This window comes from Trichechus manatus, unplaced genomic scaffold, assembly GCF_000243295.1.
Source record: "Trichechus manatus latirostris isolate Lorelei unplaced genomic scaffold, TriManLat1.0 scaffold00151, whole genome shotgun sequence".
Classification (NCBI taxonomy): domain Eukaryota; kingdom Metazoa; phylum Chordata; class Mammalia; order Sirenia; family Trichechidae; genus Trichechus; species Trichechus manatus.
This window is the reverse complement of record NW_004444087.1, coordinates 6,154,993-6,175,450: the sequence shown is the minus strand read 5'-3', so window position 1 is coordinate 6,175,450 and position 20,458 is coordinate 6,154,993. Positions and strand designations below refer to the sequence as shown.

The 20,458-nt window shown below is 42.8% G+C and overlaps 1 protein-coding gene across 3 annotated transcripts in view; it reads left to right on the top strand.

Annotated features, from left to right (window-relative positions):
• Nucleotides 1–20,458, top strand: part of CUX1 (cut like homeobox 1) — a 449,005-nt gene that overhangs the window by 275,617 nt on the left and 152,930 nt on the right. For all 3 annotated transcript variants that reach the window (XM_023740265.1, XM_023740264.1, XM_023740266.1), the window contains exons 6-8: nt 2,167–2,290; nt 6,602–6,678; nt 8,252–8,318. In XM_023740265.1, coding sequence (XP_023596033.1) covers nt 2,167–2,290; nt 6,602–6,678; nt 8,252–8,318 — 268 coding nt within the window. The remainder of the gene's footprint in view (nt 1–2,166; nt 2,291–6,601; nt 6,679–8,251; nt 8,319–20,458) is intronic.

Sequence of the window (20,458 nt, the reverse complement as noted above, 5' to 3'; positions counted from 1 at the left end):
CAGGGCCCTTTCTCAGGGTCTCCGGGCTGTGGGGCGACACCCCCAGGACCCTTCCTCGGGGTCTCGGGGCTGTGGAGCAGCATCCCCAGGACCCTTCCTTAGGATCTCGGACCCCTCTCTTTCACAGGCCAGCAGAGCCTCCTTGGTGGAGTTGGGGATGTGGGGGTGATGGGAAACTGGGGGAGCCAGAGTCAGCTCTGACACCACCTCCATGTGGTTCACAGAGAGCAGTTGTGCCTTGGAACCAGAAGGGACTGCTTGGCCCTCCTTGAAGAGAAATGCTGGACTTACCAAGCTGGGGTCAGTCTGAGAGAAGGGACTGCTTCCCCCAGTGGGAACCGTTTCTTGTCAGAACCGCCCGAGCACTCTGGCGAGAGGCCGGTGAAAGCACCCACTTGCTTCCAGAGGAGCTCTCCCCAGAAGGGCTGTACTTTTTTGACTGCTGACTTCTACTTTTGACAGACCTACTCTTTGTTTTTCTATTTAGTTTGATTTTGCTTTGTTGGGAGGATGGTGCAGGTGGGGCCCAGTGGGCTGGGCGTTATTTTCTGTCCCTGCATGGAGCACCAAGTCTGGCAAGGAGCCAGAACTGAGCTGTGGGATGTTCTCCTCCCCAAAGGCCTCATCCAATGGACGCTTTCAAATGAAATATGTAATCCAAGACTTCTTAAGAACAAAGGCTCCAGAGGCCGACAGCTCTGCTTTGAGTCCCTGCATAGCCACTACTTAGCTGTGTGACCTTGGGCAAGTTATCTCACTTCGTTAAAAGCCTCATTTTCTTAGGGGGTGATTCTCATAGTTACTGCAGCTACAGGCAGGGGCCAGTCCACGCTTCTGACAGGCCAAGCAAGACCTGGCAGGTGGTGTTGTCACTTGAGCCTGGAGCCTCCTTGTCATGAGCCCTGTCTGGGCCTCACCCTGGTCTGCCGGGTTTGGCTTGTTCGTTCATTCGTGCCTCATTCACGTCCTGAGCACCTGCCTTTGCAGGGTGCTGGGAACACAAAGAAGCTCAGTCTTTGCCTTCTCAGAGATGGATGCGTAAGCAGCAGGTACATCCCCCAGGAGCTGAGATCAGAGCGCTCCTGCCAAGGATCGACTGGTGCACAGACCACCGATGTGGGGTGGATGTAAGAGAACCACCGGCGTGGGGTGTATGTAGGACAGAAGTGGTCCTGCTCTAGGACCAGCGCACAGGTCTGAGTTAGGACTCTGCTCGTTCATCCGTGTCTGCTTTGGCAGTCCCGGTTTGGGTTATTGAAGTGAAGGCTGTAAACATGCAGTTGGTGGTAGTGGTGGTGCCATAACCAAGAGATGTCTAGATCCAGGCTTTGCGGGGACAGCCCGGCTTCCTAATGGGCCCTTTTCCAGGAGCAGCCGAACTGCAGGGCTGGTTCATTGCACGGTGCTGCCAGTGCCCTGGCTCTCATGCGCCATGCTGCAGGGCACTTGGAGGGCATCCGCCAGTCGTTGGGAGCTTCTTGCTGGATGCGGTTCTCCCCCAGGCCCTGCGTCCTTTGCTCTGCACCCACTGTACAAGTCCGCCAATATCTGCCCTGGGTAGAGGGTGCTCTCAGCACCCAGGTTCTGGCTGGCAGCTGAGGAAATGCACACGTTGTCCACCCTGCACATTGTGTTTTCCATCACCTGTGAAGCAGCCAAGCTGCAGCCCATGGCCAGGGCAGTCTGTAGACTTCACCTGACTCAGGCTAAGACCACTTCTTCCAAAATGTGCATACAATTATGAACTGTTTTCTTTGTAAGAAAGTACTTAAACCCATAGTAAAACTTTATTAATCTTCCCTCAGTAGGGGACTGATTTAAGAAGACTCGTCAATAAGATGATATTATATTTTACCATTGATTTTTCCCTCTTCTTTTTTTTTTTTTTTTAAGTTATGTTAGAGAAACCATAGCTCCTCTTCCCAGCAAAACCCATTGATCCTTCTCAACCTAAACGTTTATAGTTCAATTTAACATTTAGGGAGTAAAAGGTCTCCAAAGGGACTCGTAACCATTGATTTTGTGTCAGAGTTGAAGAGCTAAAGTTTAAAACATACCGATCCTACTAGCTTACAAAAAAGCCTTGTATATATATAGCCACATGGAATTGTGCTTCTCTCATTGTAAGTTTTTTTTTTGTTGTTGTTCTTCTTTTCCTTTCTGCAGAGGTTACGATAAAAGCACTTAAAGAGAAAATCCGAGAATATGAACAGACTCTGAAGAACCAAGCTGAGACTATAGCTCTCGAAAAGGAACAAAAGTTACAAAATGACTTTGCAGAAAAGGAGAGGTGAGCGTGTGATCTGGTGTGCACATCCTGGCATAATGTCCTACCTCTAAATGTCACATTGCAAGGCAATTTTTTAAATGTATCTGTGGAATAAACCCAGGCTGTGAGTAAAAATCCTAGGGGCTCTAGGCAAAATTTGGCTTTAAAAAAAAAAAAAAAAACACTTGCCATGGAGTCGATTGCAATACATGGTGTCCCCGTGTGTGTCAGAGTAGAACTGTGCTCCATAGGGTTTTCAATGGATGATTTTTTGGAAGTAGGTCACCAGGCCTTTCTCCCAAGGCACCTCTGGGTGGACTTGAACCTTGAAGCACCAGAGACTCCCAGAAAAATAAAAATGTCCCTTTATTCTTAATTTGTGGAATTCCCTCAAGTGAAAATCCATCTTACCTGTTGTCGGATAGTGTCAGCGTGTTTGTCAGGACCTCACAGTCTAGAGGTAGAGCACAAGGCATTTTAAGTGACATGGTATTTGTACCTGAGATGAGATGAGAGAAGACAAATCATCTCTGCTATATGTCCTCTGTGGAGAAGCCTTGGGGTACATACTGAACTCCTTCTGCCTTCTTTAGTGAATTTTGATATTTGTACTTTAATAAATAGTTCAGAGAATATCATGCACAGGTGTGTGTGTGTGTGTAAAATTTGGAAAGTTTTTTTTATTTTATTATTTATTTTACCTCTTTTCATTACCACACCATGCTTCGTATATCAAGGAATTAATATCTGTAAAATATGTTGATGTACCACCCACACTGATGTGAAATTTAGATTTCTAATGGTCTATTTTACCCAAAATATTTTCCACAAATAATGAGTGGTTTTGCACTAGTATGACAATTTAATAAAAGTTAGATTTCTTTTAGAAACTGTTTAAGTTTCTAAAATCGTATGAGTCATATTTTTTTTAACTCTTGGTTAAGTTAAGATTTTAAATTTTAAGCCTGCTATGGAGAAATGCATGTATCCATTTAATAAGAGGCACTAAATTGTGATTACAAGGAAGGGGCCATGTCATAGGATTTGTTGTGTTTTTTCCTCTGACTTCGTATGTGCTGCTTGGAATTCTACAAGGCAGGCTCCATATAGATCCCAGGTATTAGTGAGCCTCTCTGGAGTACTATTAAGTGACTTCATTAAAAAAAAAAAAAAAAAGAATTAAAATGCCAGCTACCACTTACCGAGTGCCTGTTCTGCATCAGAACTTTGCCAGGTCCTCTACAAACATTATCTCACTGAATCCCCGTGACAGGCCTGCAGAGTGGACCATTTGACAGGTGGAGAAACCAGAACACAGATTAGGTACCTACCCGCCTTTTGCAGCTAGTCAGGGCAAGAGGTGGGACCAGGTGACTCCAGACCAGAGCCCCCAGTGGGGAAGGAAGGGAGCAACAGGAGTCAGGGCTCAGAAAGATGGGCAGACCCTTTGACCAAGGAGATGTGGAATTGGTCATACGTAAATGCTTCCTAGGGAAGCACTTTATGCCCAAAGAGATTTTTTCACCTTGTTACTGATAATGTGAGAAAATGCAAGCTATCTAAATGCCCAACCAATGAGAAATGGGTGAGTAAAAGACAGTCCATTCCCTAACTGGAACATTATGCAGCCATTAAAATAATAGTTTATAAAGGGTTTGCAATAACATGAGAAATACATACAACATAATATTAAGTGAAAAATGCATAACTCACAGTTATATCTAGTGTAATGTTATCTGTTTAGAGTAAACTCATGCTGTGTGAAAGTCTGGAAATAGACTCATGAGCATTTAATATATTATTAAGCTGACTTCTCAAATTACATAAAAGGATTAATTAAGATTAAAAATATAAATAACTGGCTATTTTGGGGGAGGGGAGCAATAAAAGCTAGATCTTTACCACATTATCTGCACCAAAAAAATTGAGATGGATTTGAGATTTAAATATTAATAAGTAAATTATATACATACTAGAAGAAAATTTGGGCAGATATTTTAGAGTGAGGAAATCTTTCTAAGCATAAAAAAAGTTACATGAATAAAACTTAAAAACAGAGTACCATAAACAAATTTTCAAAAGCATCAAAAACTAGTAAGAAATATTTACAACACAGATGGTAAAGGGCTAATTTTCATAATATACAAAGAACTCTTACAAGGTAATAAGAAAAAAACAACTCTACCAAAAAAAATGGACAAAGGAGATAAGCAGAAAAAGAAATACTCAGCTTTACCCAGCAGTAAAATTAAGTTTAGGAGCCTGTGGCACAAGTGGTTTGTGATCCACTGCTAACCTAAATGTTGGCAGTTCTAACCCACTCAGTGCTGCATGGAAGAAAGGCCTGGTACACTGCTTCTGTAAAGAATACAGCCAAGAAAACCCTTGGAGCAGTTCTACTCTGTAATACATGGGGTTACCATGAGTCGGGGGCTAACTTCACAGCAAGGAAAAACATAACCACAAAAATTAAGTTTAATTTTATTCAGTATTGTCAAGAGCGTAGGAAAACAGATTCATACATACTATTGGTGGGAATTTAAATTGATTAGGTTTTTGTAGGAATATCTATCAAAACAGAAAAAATAAACACACTTTTTGACCATTGTAATTTCTCTGTTAGAGTTTTATCCAACAGATTCAGTCTCAAAATCATGTAATAATATCTACATAATGATCATTGCACAATTGAAACTATAAACAATTTATGTCCGTTTATAGAGGCCTGTTTAATAATTTAGTAAGGATGAGGAAGAACTAGATATGCTGAAGTAGAAATTTTCCAAAATATAGAGATAGGTGAAAAGCAAGCTGCAGAATAATGTGTGTATAGTGTGAACCCATTTGTATTAAAAGAAAGGGATAGATAGGTGGGTGGGTGGTGGGTGGGTGGATGCACGCATGCTCTCAAGTCAGTTCCTTTTTATGGCGACTTTATATACAACAGGACCAAAATGTTACCCGATGCTGTGTCATCCTCACTGTCACCAACGTGTGTAAGTCCATTGTTGAGGTTATTGTGCCATGTCACCTCACAAGGGTTTCCCACGCCCTCATTGGCCCTCTGTTTCACCAAACATGATGTCCTTCTTCAGGGATTGATCTCTCCTGATGACATATCCAAAGCAAGTGAGTTAGACAGTATTCTGTTGTAATCCTTAAAGTTTTCAATGGCTGATTTTCAGGAGTACATTGCCAGGCCTTTCTCCCTGTTCTGTCTTAGTCTGGAAGCTCTGCTAAAACCTCTCCACCATGGATGACCCTGCTGGTATTTGAAATACCGGTGGAAAAGCTTCCAGCATCACAGCAACACGCAAGCCACCACAGTTCAACAAACTGACAGATCGGTCGGTATAGTGACTTTATATTACACTATAGTGTGTTACGTATTACATTGTATTTCTGTACATCAACAAAAATTTTTAGAAGGATATAAAAGAACTATACTGCCAAGGAAGGGAAAAGACATTTTACCTCCTGTGCTCTTATGATATTTGATTCTTGAAAACTCTGACCATATAGTTTTATATTTGAAATACATGAAAGTATTAGTAATGTTTTTCTGTGTTGTTGTTGTTAGTTCCCATCCAGTATATTCCAACTCATGGCGACACCTTTTTTTTCTATAGGTGATGAAAATTTGCGTGATTTTTAAATAACTGTGTGATTTCTACTTTTTTGTATTCCCAGGTTTGTTATTATGAGAGCATATGCTGTATTCATATGATGTAAAAATAATAAACTTATTTTTAGAGATTGTCTGCAGATCAGGAGGAAAGGAATGCTATTTATTGACCAGGGAATTCATTTAGAGATCATGGGAAATATAAATATGTGGAATGTAGTTTAAAACATTCACAATTTCCCATTAGGTATTGCGGTTGCATTTGCATTCCATTGTAACAGAGATAGAACAGCTGTCACATCTATTTAGTACATCCTTTATTCCAGCAAATTCCTTCATTGTGTCAGCAAAATGTAAATGATCATTCTTCTTGGGCTAACTTCAGGAAACAATGAGTGCATGATGATATTTTTTTTTTCTTAAATATCTGGCATTTCAAGAATGAGTTAGATTTAGGATAACCTTCTACACAAATTGCCACATGTCAAGCCCTACAGGGTACACTCTTCACATTATGTAAGATATGGTAACCAAGCTGGGGTGTTAAAGATTAGTAAGAAGTTTCATAATACATGTGGTATTCCAGGTGAGACCTGTTGGCAGCTGTGTGTTAGTTAGGATAGCTGATCACTGTAGCTCAAAAGCGCATAATACATTTCAGTTGGTAAACAAGATGACCAATCTGGCTTCATTCTCTTCCTTTTCAGAAAGCTGCAGGAGACACAGATGTCTACCACCTCAAAGCTGGAAGAAGCAGAACACAAGGTTCAGACTCTGCAAACAGGTCTGATGTTCTTCATCCTAGTCAAGTTGATGGAGGGAAGGCTGGAGGGAGAAAGTCTGGTCAATCTCCTGCTCCCTCTGGGTTCCCATTGGTACCCGTTGTCCTGCTCTGGGTGAGCCCACTGGAGCTTCTGAGCCCACACTCCAGACTTACTGAGAGCCCCAGTAGCTTCTTTGCCTTTACTTCATTAGTCACCAGCACTGAGTTGTTAATGTCAGGGTGGGAGGCTGTGAATTCCCTTTTCATCCTTTCCACACGCCACCGTTCACTTTGCTCTTTTTCCAACAGATACACCTAAATCTCCAAACTCTCAAAAGATTGGCATTTCATTTAGAACAATAATAGGAAAAAACATATTTCTACCCTACGTGAAGTTTAAGGGGAACCCTGATAACAGACCTTTGAAATTTAAAGGACACCAAAAAAGATTATGCCAAAGCTTTTATAGTTTCTTTAAACTTTTTTCGGGGGGGATGGTGGGAATATCTACTGAAAGACAAACAGCCCCATATGTTTAACTTAAATGTAGAAAAAACATTAAAGGCATCATAATCCAAGTTAAAACACAAATGACAAACCAGCACTAACACACATGAGGAACATGCTTCTTAGTTCAGTCAAGTCTGTGGGACCAAATGGGTCGCACCTGTGCAAAAGCCAAGACGAGAAGGCAGGAAGGATCAGGAAAACTGGATGAAAGGACACTGAGAACCCAGGGTGGAAAACAGAAAGGGGAGAGTGCTGACGCATTGCGGGGATTGCAACTAATGTCACAAAACAATTCATGTATAAAATTTTTGAATGAAAAAGCACACCCACATAAATGAGAATGGGAGTAAATAATCACAAATTTAACAAACAAGTGAGTAAAATCAATAAAAACAGATAAACAGTCCAGTAGAAAATGGGCCAAGGGTATGAACAGGCTATTGGCAGAAGAAAGGCAAATGACTGATACACATCAAGCTCATTAAGAATCGGGGAGATTCAGACAAAAGTCAGTGAAAGATTGTTTTGCCTATCAGATTGTCAGAAATTTTTTTTAATTGGTATTAGTGAGGGTGTGGGAAAATAGTCATGCTCATACCATTGATAGGAATGGAAATTGCCTTTTGGGAGGCCAGCTGGGTGGTGGTTATGGCAGTTTAAATGTTTAAGGTCTCCCCTCCAGCAGCTTCACTCCTAGGTGTCCAGCAGTGCCTGGCACATGGTTGGCTGTACACAAGAGCTGGCTGTTAGGACTAGTTCTGTGTCCTGATGTGGAGAGATTTCCGTGACACACTGCAAAAGGAGAGGAGCAAAGCCCAGGCAATACTCGTATTATCCCATTCATGGAAAAAATATATATTTAATTATGCATGTAACTATGTTTTTAAAAGCAGAAAATCTATACACTGAATTAGTACCAGTGGTGAGCTCGAAGGAGGAGTGTGGGATGAGATGAGGCAGAAGGAAATGGACTTTTGTAATCTTTGACTCTTTTGAGATGAAAATAGATTGTATAATTTTCTTTTTTAAGTTTATTTAAACCATTAGCATTTTATATTATGGTTTTGTGTCCTCTGCCTTTCAGCCCTGGAAAAAACTCGAACAGAATTATTTGACCTGAAAACCAAATATGATGAAGAAACTACTGCAAAGTAAGTCTCTGCTTGCTTCCCCCATCAGTATTCGTTTGGTCAGGTCTCACCTGATTTTGCTAATCCCTAAAAGATTTACCCTGGATTCACCCAACTGTCTATTGACTTTGCAGAGCGGGGCAGGCTTTAGAAAGTGCTTGATCTCTGCGCTGCTGCGAGGGATGTACTGTCATAGGGATGCATCAGTTTAATGTTCCAGGTATTATAGCAAGTTCTAGTGTGCTCTACCAACAGTTCCAACTGAAACTTTTTTCCTTACTTATTGTGAGAAGGTTAGGAAGAAAAAAGAATCAGCTTATAAAAGATGAAATACATGAGATATTTTGTGGAGCTTGGTCTGTGCAAATCATGTCATCTTTTACCTGTACCAGAGTCCTTCATTCTCCCAGGGCCCTTCAGTAAGGCCAGTATCAGAAGAAGCATACCCCACGTAGGTGTGTTTCAGTATGCCATGCCTTACATTGCTAGGTGTGCCTGTGGGGACACACACACATGGAGAGTGTACATATTTGGGCAGACAAAGTTAAACGGGGCTTAGTTCCTACCCGGCTCTTGTCAGAAGGAAATCAGAATGATCAACTACAGTATACTTGTTACCGGCCCACCCTTCCTACAGTATGCCCGAAAGAAATAAATAATATTGATACAAATCAAGAAAAGAAGAAGCAGCAACAGAGATGGTTCCTGGCCACAGCCTCCTCTATAGAGTCTAGGCAGGCAATACCAGGCTACAGTTCAAACCACTTTTTCCTGTTTGAGAGTCTCATCCCATCTCCCACAGAAATGCATCTTCCCACTGACAACTATCTTTTGGGTTGCCCTGCTCCAGTAATAAAGGTCTCCTGCTGTGCTCACACAGTGCCTCAGTGGGCATTGGTGAGTGGAGAGTGCCTCTGAATGGCACCACCCTCCTCCCAGGGTTCTATTCCATCTGAGGTGCTGGTACTCAGTGTCCCTCTGGCCCCTCACCCTGACCCTTGAGCTTTGAGGTTGTTGCTTTGTCAGTGGCTCTCAACACTGATAGGAGGTAGACTCTTGACCCCTTACTCTGCATTGTTTAGTAGACTGAGACCTTGACAGCCCATCTACCTAGCCTTGGTAGTCAGAACCAATTTAGACTATGAGCATGGAACGTCTGCACAGAAGTTAAAATACCCTTGTCTATCTTGGCAACTCTGGCTGACTTGTTGACATTTCCAGTCCCAGAGGAAACAGCCAGATCATTTTAACCTCTTCTCTTGATATGCTGCAATACTACTCTATGTAGTACAGAAGGAGCTGGTTCTAAGGTAGGGTCATTGTTAAAATTTCATTTTGAAAATTGGTGACTGGTGTGCACTCCTTCCAACCCTGGGGCCGCCACTTATCTGTCGGTTTGTCGTACTATGGTGGTTTGTGTGTTGCTGTGATGCTGGAAGCTGTATGTCACCAGTATTCTAAATACCATCAGGTCACCCAGGGTGGACAGGTTTCAGAGGATCTTCCAGACTAAGGCAAACTAGGAAGAAGGACCTGGCGATATACTTCTGGAAAAAAAATTAGCCAGTGAAAATCTTATGAGTAGCAGCAGAACATTGTCTGATACAGTGCTGGAAGATGAGCCCCTCAAGTTAGAAAGCACTCAAAATACCACTGGAGAAGAACTGCCTCCTAAAAATAGAGCTGACCTTACTGACGTGGATGGAGTCAAGCTTTTGGGACCTTCATTTGCTGATGTGGTATGACTCAAAATGAGAAGAAACAGCTGCAGACATCCATTAGTAATCAGAACGTGGGATGAACAAAGTATGAATCTAGGGAAATTGGAGGTTATCAAAAATGAAATGGGACACTTCAAGATTGATATCTTAAGCATTAGTGAGCTAAAATGAGCGGGTATTGGCCATTTAGAATCAGACAGTCTTATGGTCTGCTATGCTGGGAATGACAAATTGAAGAGGAACAGTGTCACATTCATTGTCAAAAAGAACATTTCAGGGTCTTTCCTGAAGTACAGTGCTGTCAGTGATAGGATAATATCCATCTGCCTACAAGGAAGATCAGTTAATATGACTATTATTCAAATTTACACACCAACCACTAATGCCAAAGATGAAAAAATTGAAGATTTTTACCAACTTCTGCAGTCTGAAATTGATCAAACATGCAATCAGGATGCATTGATAATTACTGATGATTGGAATGCAAAAGTTGGAAACAAAGAAGGAGCAGTAGTTGGAAAATAATGGCGTTGGTGATAAAAACAACGCCAGAGATCATGTGATAGGATTTTGCAAGACAAATGAGGTATTCATTGGAAATACCTTTCTTCAACAACATAAAATGACGACTATATACGTGGACCTCACCAGATGGAATACACAGGAATCAAATTGACTACATCTGTGGAAAGAGATGATGGAGAAGCTTAATATCATCAGTCAGAACAAGGCCAAGGGCCAACTGCGAAACAGACCATCAATTGCTCATATGCAAGTTCAAGTTGAAGCTGAAGAAAATTAAAACAAGTCCACAACAGCCAAAGTATGACCTTGAGCATATCCCACCTGAATTTAGAGATATCTCAGGAACAGATTTCATGCACTGAACGCTCATGACCAAAGGCTAGACGAGTTGTGGGATGACATCAAGAACATCATACATGAAGAAAGCAAAAGATCATTAAAAAGACAAGAAAGAAAGAAAAGATCAACGTGGATGTCAGAAGCGACTTTGAAACTTGCTCTTGAACATAGAGTAGCTAAAGCAAATGGAACCAATGATGAAGTAAAAGAGCTGAAGGGAAGATTTCAAAGGGTGGCTCTGGAAGACAAAGTAAAGTATTATAATGAAAAGTGCACAGACCTGGAGTTAGAAAACCAAAAGAGAAGAACATGCTCAGCATTTCCCAAGCTGAAAGAACTAAAGAAAAAATTCAAACCTCAAGTTGCAATATTTAAGGACAAAATGTTGAATGACACCAGAAGCATCAAAAGAAGATGGAAGGAATACACAGAGTCACTGTACCAAAAAGAATTGGTCAACATTCAGCCATTTCAGGAGGTAACATATGATCAAGAAGTTGAAGTTGAAGTCCAAGCTGCACTGAAGGCATTGGCGAAGAACAAGGCTCCAGGAATTGATGGAAGACGAATTGAAATGTGATTTCATTTCATGCAACAAACAGATGCAACGCTGGAAGCGCCCATTTGCCTATGCCAGGAAATTTGAAATACAGCTACCTGGCCAATTGACTGGAAGAGATACATATTTGAGCCCACTGCAAAGAAAGGAAATCCAGCAGAATGTGGAAACTATTGAACAATATAATTAATATCACTCCAAGTAGAATTTTGCTGAAGATCATTCAAAAATGGTTGCAGCAGTACATTGACAGGGAACTGCCAGAAATTCAAGAATTTGGATTCAGAAGAGGACATGGATCTAGGAATATCATTGTTGATGTCAGATGAATCTTGGCTGAAAGCAAAAAGGCATTCGACTGTGTGGATTATAACAAATTGTGAATAACATTACAAAGAATGAGAATTCTAGAACGCTTAATTGTGCTCATGTGGAACCTGTACGTAGACCAAGAGGCAATCATTTGAAGAGAACAAGGGGATACAGCACGTTTTAAAATCAGAAAAGGTGTGTGTCAGGGTTGTATCCTGTCACTATGCTTATTCAGTCCGTATGCTGAGCAGATGATCTGAGAAGCTGGACTGTATGAAGAAGAACACGGAATCAGGATTGGAGAAAGAATCGTTAACCACCTGCGTTATGCATGTGACACAACCTTGTTTGCTGAAACTGAGGAGGACTTGAAGCACTTGCTAGTGAAGATCAAAGACTATACAACCTTTGATATGGATTACACCTGAACAAAAAGAGAACAAAAATCCTCACAACTGAACCAATAAGCAACATTATGATAAACAGAGAATAGATTGAAGTTGTCAAAGATATCATTTTACTTGGATCCACAGTCAACGCCCATGGAAGCAGCAGTCAAGAAATCAAATGACGTATTGCATTGGGCCAATCTGCTACAAAAGACCTCTTTAAAGTGTTAAAAAGCAAAGATGTCACTTTAAGGACTAAGGTGCACCTGACCCAAGCCATGGTGTTTTCAGTCACCTTATATACATGCAAAAGCTGGACAATGAATAAGGAAGACTGAAGAAGAATTGATGCCTTTAAATTATGGTGTTGGTGAAGAATATTGAATATACCATGGCAGCCAGAAGAACAAACAAATCTGTCTTGGAAGAAGTACAGCCACAATGCTCCTTGGAAGTGAGGATGGCGAGACTTCGTCTCACATACTGTGGACATATTATCAGGAGGGACCAGTCCCTGGAGAAGGACATCATGATTGGTAAAGCGGAAGGTCAACGAAAAAGAGGAAGATCCTCAACGAGATGGATTGACACAGTGCCAACAACAATGAACTGAAACACAGCAACATTGTGAGGATGGCACAGGACCAGTGTTTCGTTCTGTTGTACATAGGGTCACTGTAAGTCAGACCAACAGCACCGCTACCAACAACAACCCTGGGACATTGCTGAGAACACTCCCGCAGCCTATTGCTGTGGCAGCAGATGTACAGCTCCACCCCACCCTGAACTGACAAAACAACCTGAGAGTTCCCATCCCTCAGATGTAACCACAGCAGAAACCACACCAACTGCCAAGATGAAAGCCTGATCCCTTTTATGCACCTCTGCGGCCAGTTCGCTTTCCTTTCTCCGCCACCGGGTCATCTGTGTTGATCTGTTGTTTCTGTTTGCAGTCTCTTCTACTAAGCAAGTTGGCTTTCTCAGTAAATTTAGTTTTTCCCATTGTAATATTTTAATCCAATGTATAGCATTCAGTATTTGTTTTAAATAGCTCTAACCTTAAGTAGTTTGCAGCATTTCTTTTCTAAAATAGTTTGATTTGTAAAAATGTGCTAATTGTTTACAATTGTGTTTACAGTGTGCTAATTATCTGCCCACTCTTTTTTACATCCTTTTACTTATTGACATAATTCATAATGACTTTGGTGGTAATATATTTGATTCTTTCATTAGTTTGTATGTATTGGTTTTTTTAATTATTATTAAACCATACTCTTTCTACAAGGCTTGTGTATAGATACAGCTTGTGTATCTATAATTAACCAAAGTCTGATTTATTTAAAAAACAAAAACAAAAAACTTGCACAACTAGCCTCTAAGCCAGTCTTTTTCAAACTGTGGGTCACAATTGTGAAATGAGTAGCCAGCTGCTAGTTGGCTAATAAAATAGAATGTAAAACAAAATGATGGAATAGGAACTGTCATAACTCATTGCACTTAGTAAAGATAAGTATCGTCCTGTGACACTTTTGTTTCAATTATATGTATAAATGTAAAAATACAAACAGATAATTATTGGACCACAATCTGAAAGTGTGGTTCTTCCAGTGGCTGTCAATCAAAAACCTCTTTGAAAGCCACGCCCAGAGAATGTCATCAGACCTCAGCGTCCAGGAGTTGGCATCTCCTGTCATGCCGTCGTATACCCGCGGGGAAACGTGCTTCCCATTAGCCATGGACAACCACCTGCCTGTGGGAAAGAAACTACCCAGTAGCATAAAGCCACTAACAAAAGGTTCAGGGTTGACAGCAAAGTATGCTGCTTGTCACTGTGGCGCACAGGGTAGTTAATTACTGATCCATAATTTGGATTTGTAATTTCTTGTTTTCTCATTGGGCCTCTAAAAAGCTGCGTGGAGCATTTGTGTCCATTTCATTGCTTCGTTTTGGGGGTTGCGGTTAAGGAAACAATGGCAAACAGTGTTCTCTGAGGGAGAGCAGTGATCTAGGAATGATTTAAATTTTTTCTCCTCTCACTCGGGTTTTCATCTCATCTAGGTAGGGGATGTAGGGCCTGGAGAAGTGACTGGGGAGACAGAGCCAGAGAAGGAGGAGATGTTTCCTGTCCTATCGCCCCCCCCTTGTCTGGCCTTGCCCTTGGCAAAACTGATGCTGGCGAGTGATTCCCTCTTCTCTACCAGAGGGGCCAGTTAACAGTTAACAGCTCAGGCATCTCTGGCCGGCTCGCAGCTGACTGCCCCCTTCTATGGTGTCAGAGCTTGTCTCTTGAGAGGATGGTGAAGATTTTCAGGCTTCAGTGTTTTTCAAGTTACTGTTTAGACTCATTGACTCCTGGGCTGTTCCTTAAGTAGCCATCGCTGTCATTTTACAGGTTAGCGCACAAAGTCCCAGAAGGGCACCTGATTTAGCAAGATCACCCAGGGAGGACAAGTGGCTGGTTACCCTGTCCCCCGGCCACTCATAGAACTCTGGCGCCATCGGCATCGTATGAGAAGTGGTGCTCATTGGTGTGGTGTTGGTGAAAAGCATTTCTGGACGACACTTCCCATTATATCATGTAGTTTAAGGCCAAAAGGATTTTTGTACCACAGTCCAAGTAGGTGAAATTCCACGTTACTTGTTCGGTTTCATCAAACTATGGTAAATGGAAAACATAATTGAAGAGTATGGGGTAGATCGTTGGAACACGTGAAATGCTTTCCTTCAGAACCACTTACTGCTGCAGGGCCACGGGCGCTTCTGGAGGGTGCTTCCTCCTGTGACATCATGCTGCCGTCTCAGGAGGCCAGAGTGATAGTAGCAGGAAATACCTTTTCTTCTCTAGTGCTCAGTGGGGAAGCAGGGGACGTGGTTTCTGTGTGTGTGTGGAGAGAGACTCACTCGGATAAATGATGACAGCTCCACTCGTTAATTGAGCAGTTCACGGAGGCCTCCTTTGTACCTCGCCCTGCGCTGGCACAGGAAGTCCCTGGTCTCGCCAGGAGCTCCCAGATTAGTGAGGAAAAAAGCTGTTTGCAATCCAGTGTGACCACTGCCGTGATAGAGGGGGAGAGGGGTGCTGTGCTGTCAGATAGGATGGGTTCCTGTGTCAGGGTCCCTGCAGAGACAAACGAGAATGATCAGCTTATAGGGTGTGGTGTGGGCCCAGAGGAGGGAGCCTTACAGAGCAGTACAGTATCCTGAGCTTGTACTCATGGTGCTGTATCCACTCCTAGGTTTGAAGGGAGAGGCTGCTGGAATCCAGGAGTTGGGCTGCTTTAAGGGGAGCTGTAGCCTTTGAGAGGGGAAATGGAGTCAGGGGACCATCAGCAGCCCCTGACCTTACCCTCCTCCCTCCTCCTGCCAGGGCACCTCATGGCCAAACCCCCTGGAAGCCAGAGGGCAGCCTCCAGGGCAAGAGCAGGTGGAGAAAGGGGAAGGAGGGAGCAAGAGATGCAAATGGAAGCTCTGCAGCACAGGACCAGTCCAAGTTGGAGCGAAGGAAAGAATTGTCAAGGAAGGCTTTCCAAAGGAGGGGACACGTGACTGAGATTGAAAGATGAGTTAAGATCTGGGGTTGCAGATGTAGGAGCAACAGGGGAGCAGTTTGAAAACTCAGCGGTGAGCCTGATCTTCAGGGGCCAGCAGAGGTTCCAGAGGGTTTTCTTAGGGGGCATGGTGGGTGCAAGAGGGCTAGACTTAGCATTTCCTAAATCAGAAAAGGACTGAATACTCACAGAAGGCAGCCTAGGGGCAAACGTTTATTGTTAATAGTTCCCAGAGGAAGTAATCCACCAAAAAATGTAGAGAATGGACTGAGATAATAATTGCTACTTTCTTTTAACTTTGGAGGCAGTTGCTTCAGTCTTGGAGATCCCATATGAAGCTTCCTCCTCCGCATTCCTTTTTTATTGTCAGGGAAAGGTTTGTCACTTTACCATCTGCTTCAGGCCCAGCATAAGTATATTTTATTAGACTAGACATCTTTTCATTAATACATATGAATATAAGCCCCCCAGGGGCAAATCTCTTCACAAACGGTTGTAAAACATTTCAAAACGATTTCTTTTCTCTCTTTGAAAGGAAGAATTCTTAAATATTTGTTGACAGAAAATGTAGGAAGAGAATTGGGGAGGCATGGTGGAACAGTGGCTTTGGAAATAGACCTGGGGATGAATTGGTGGCTCTACTGCTCACTCTCTGTGGGACCTTGGGCAAACTACTTACCTGTAAGTCTCACTTTTCCCACCTGTATGATGGGCATAATGACCCTCAAATCCCTGGGTAGCTGTGAAGAGTAATGACGTATGTGTACAGACCCCAGCACAGTGAGTGTCACAGTAGCTGTCACCAAATAGTATCTATTCCTGCCAGGCCAACATTAGTGCTTGGGGTGCGTTTCTGAAATTAGCAGGCCTTGAAGATTAACCTGAATGACATCACCTCCTGTGAGACTGGCAGAGCACACATTGCCTGTCTGACATTGGGTGGTGTCGCAGGAGTGACCATCCCTCACCCCTGTTTTGGAAAGAAGCCTCCACATCGAAGGCACCGAGGCTGCTGAGACCTCAGTTCGTTGTGTATGATCATCGCTGCCGCGCGTCAGCTGGGAGGGCAGGGCTGGTGTGATGAGGATGGCAGCAGTAAAGTTTTCCATGTGTAGGCTTGAAGCAAAATGTAATTAGCCTTTATGTGCAGAACAAGGACCCATTGATGAATACAGCTGGTCTTTGTTTTGTCCTGTCATTGAGAGTGGGAGGTAAAAGTGTTCTTCTTCATGTTTATTAATGCAAGATTCCTGAGACAAATGGCAAGCACAGTTTAATATTTGTTGGCGCATAGAAGGCTTTGCCAAAACAGTTGTTGTGTAAGAAGATTGCAGGGTTTCGGATCATAATCGTTTCTGGGTTAAATAAATGAATTATTTCTTTGCCTTTTTTTTTCAGATAAAAAAGTACCTCCAGCTTAGATGGTCATCCAATATACAGGTCCTTCCACCTCTCTTAGCAAATGGAGATTTAGCACCCTAATTGATTTTAACCTGGAGAGTCCAGCAAAGCAAAGTGGTGTGGATTTTAATATTTAAACGATTCCCCAGGATGGCTTGGAGGTGGACAGGCGTCTCTCGGCAGGCAGCAGCTGGTGCGGAGAAAGGCCTGGGCTGCACCCCGTCCGTTGTTTCTGTCCCTGTCTTTCCAACTGTTCACTTTCGCTGGGCTTTGGGGGGGCTGCACACAGCCCTGCTGCCCAGGAGGAGTTAGGAGTGTTCTGGACAGAAGTACAGGAATTCCCATTTTTGCTCAAGTCCACAGCCACCTCTTTGCTCTGTCCCCCAGAATCCTGGTTGGCAAAGGAGCTTCAGTTATAGCCCATGCAGTCAGCTTATTACATTCCTCTTAACATGTGGGCTGAGGCTTTGAGCCGCCAATGAAAGAAAATATTGAATTGCACTGAAATACTACATTTCTTATAGCTAATGTTAGTCTTAGGAGAATTTGCACCTCCCAAACCTTTCCTGCCAGTAAAATTCATATTTCTTAAGGTAACTCATGTTGTATTCTTTGCCTACAGTCTTTTTTAAAAGAACGACATTGTATATACATTTACATAGTACATTACAAAGGAGACATTTATGAGGGACTTCACTTGAGTTAATTTTGGAGTATTTCCTTTGTACCATGTATGTAACTAGGATTTTATCAAAAGATGTGATATGCTCTGGGAAAGCAGAAGACGTTTCCCTTAGCTGACTTCGTTTAGGGCTTTATTAAACTTGTCTAGGGAAGCCTGAGCCCGACGTTGTGGGGGTAGGGGCATTGTAGAGGTATAAGGACGTAAAATGTGCAAATGAGCGGCTGGTGACACAGCTCTGTGCGAGAGAAATGCATTCACACTGGGGAATGCTGGTGGAGTGCGTTCCATACATACTGCTCTGGACTGTTCTATAGAGTCTCTGGTATGTTGCCTAGTTCACTCTTCCCCATAGTCATGAGGAGGCTCCTATTGTGCCTGTTATATAGATGAGGAAACAGTCCCAAGAACGCAGAATCAGGCCCCAGGCTAGTCCTTTGGCAGTGAGTGGCCTTTGCACTCTACCGTGGTAGCCTTTAAAGTCCCTCTGTGGTGCTGCTTTGTAAAGAGCGACGTGTTGCTGTGCGAGGGCTAACAGGGTGGCAGCAGTCCCCAAGTCTTCTCCCATCGGCCCATTGTGTTTTCCCTGGTGGATGGGTGTCTCATTAATTTCTTTTGTTCTACTTCCATATGAAGGACTCAGGAAGCTGGGGCAGATAGAGCATAGACATTCGAGCAAGCCTAAGACTCACAGGACTGTTCTGACAATCATATTAGACAAATAACTGCTTCCCCTGATTGAATTTGAAGAGACCAACTTAAGTGTCCTGGAACTGAGTCTCTCTGCTGTACCTTTAAGAATGTAAAATTCTCTATTTCCTGTCTTTTTGATGAGTCATCAATTTCCAGTTCGGGTTGCTGTAATTATCCTGGCTAGATTAATTTCCCTAAAAATAGAGAAGCAGCTACTTTTATGGTTTTGAGGGGTGTGGGCTTGAATGAAGAACTTAGTGTCCTTAAACCTGAGAGAGAGCTAAATCAGACTTGAAGGGGAAAACTGGTGGCTTCTTTCCCCCATCTTATCTCCAAAAGAATTTAACTGTGCAGTTTGTAGAATGCCTGGGATTTTCCACCCCATACGAGTATTTTGCTTCACACTAAAATTCGAGGGTTGGGTGAGACCTAAAAGGTTTTCCTTGGTGTTTGCACTGCCAGCAGCCCTCAGCTTCCTCTAAGCAGCACAGGCCTGATATGATGTTCTCCAGAGACCAGGCAGCCTCAGGTCTTAGCGGAAAAAAGGGGGTGGCTTCATATTTGCAAATCCAAGGATTCTTGACCTGTTCTGTGGATTCCACATGGACCTAGAAGTTACAAGACATCAATAAGAATTGGCAGCCGTTATGCTTCTTCCCTTCAGGAAGTCTTTACTAAAGGCCTGCTTTTTGGCAGGGATTGTGGCAAGTGCCAAAACTACCGAGCGAACGGAGGGTGGGGGCTTAATAGTTGTAATATGCACACAAACACACAGATTCACACACTCTATAAAGAAAAACACGTACCTATACATGAACATATGGATGTACAATGCACACATATATGTGTGTATACACAGTCAATTCTTGTTATTCACAGTGGTTACGTTCTATAAAGCCCCGCAAACACTGAATTACCTAATACTGAACTCGCCTTATGCATCGGGGGACTCAGATTTTTCTCCACTGTGCACATGTGCGTGTCCACGAATGACTGCAAAAGTGCCACGAGTATTAATTTTAGTGATACAAATAAATTTTAGCAAGTAGGTGAATTTGCAAATGTGGAATCCACAAATAATGAGGATCAACTGTGGATAGATACAGATATATATAAACATGTTTCTCAGTATAGACGTAGCAGTCATTTACCTAGCATCCTTTGAGAGGGTATTGTAGTTTGGTGTGCTTTTATACAAAGTTTGCCCTCTTTAGAGGTTCTTGAAGTTTTTCTCATTCACGGTAAATATAAACCTTGGGGAACTCACAGTTTAAAGTAAATGAATGGAGGGATTACTGGGGAGACACATCAGTTTTTGGAAGATTATAGGCTATCTATAAAATGTAAAGGAGGCCTTATACTGTGTGCCTTCCTGCTTCGCAGAATTGTGGGGATCATGGAAGGTAACGGATGTGGTCCTGAAAACTGCACAGTGCTCTTGAGAGTAGGTGGAAAGCAACTCCAGAGGAGGGCCTTCATCTTATTCTCTGAATATCGAGTACTTAGCCCAGTTCCTGGTACATCACAGACATGCATGAGCCTTCATTATTGAGGATAAGTAGATCAGGGCTAGAGCAGAGGGAATGGTTTCGGTGGTGTTTGGTTTGGAGCCCGACCAGCGAGAGGATGTTTGCTCTCCAGAAAGGCAAACTAAGGAAGCCGTTGGCATATGAGAAGAAAGCAGGAGGCTTTAAAGAGCTTCAAGAATGAAAAATTATGATGGAGGCCTAACCTGGAACATTCAGACTATCTTCTGCCCCCAATAAAATTCTTTTAAAAGCTCTGCAGTTCTGACTCACCACAGGGAGTCCCCAGCTGCCGCCAAGAGGGCCGTGGACATGCAGGTCACTGTGATGCAACACATCTGAAGAGGCTGCGGAGAATGAGATTCAACTCACATTGACCCAGTCCCTGCCAGCAGTCCTTCTGAAGGGGGACAGTAAGGCTGGCAGAAATGGGAAATTATCTTTCCCGTAGTATACCACCAAATTA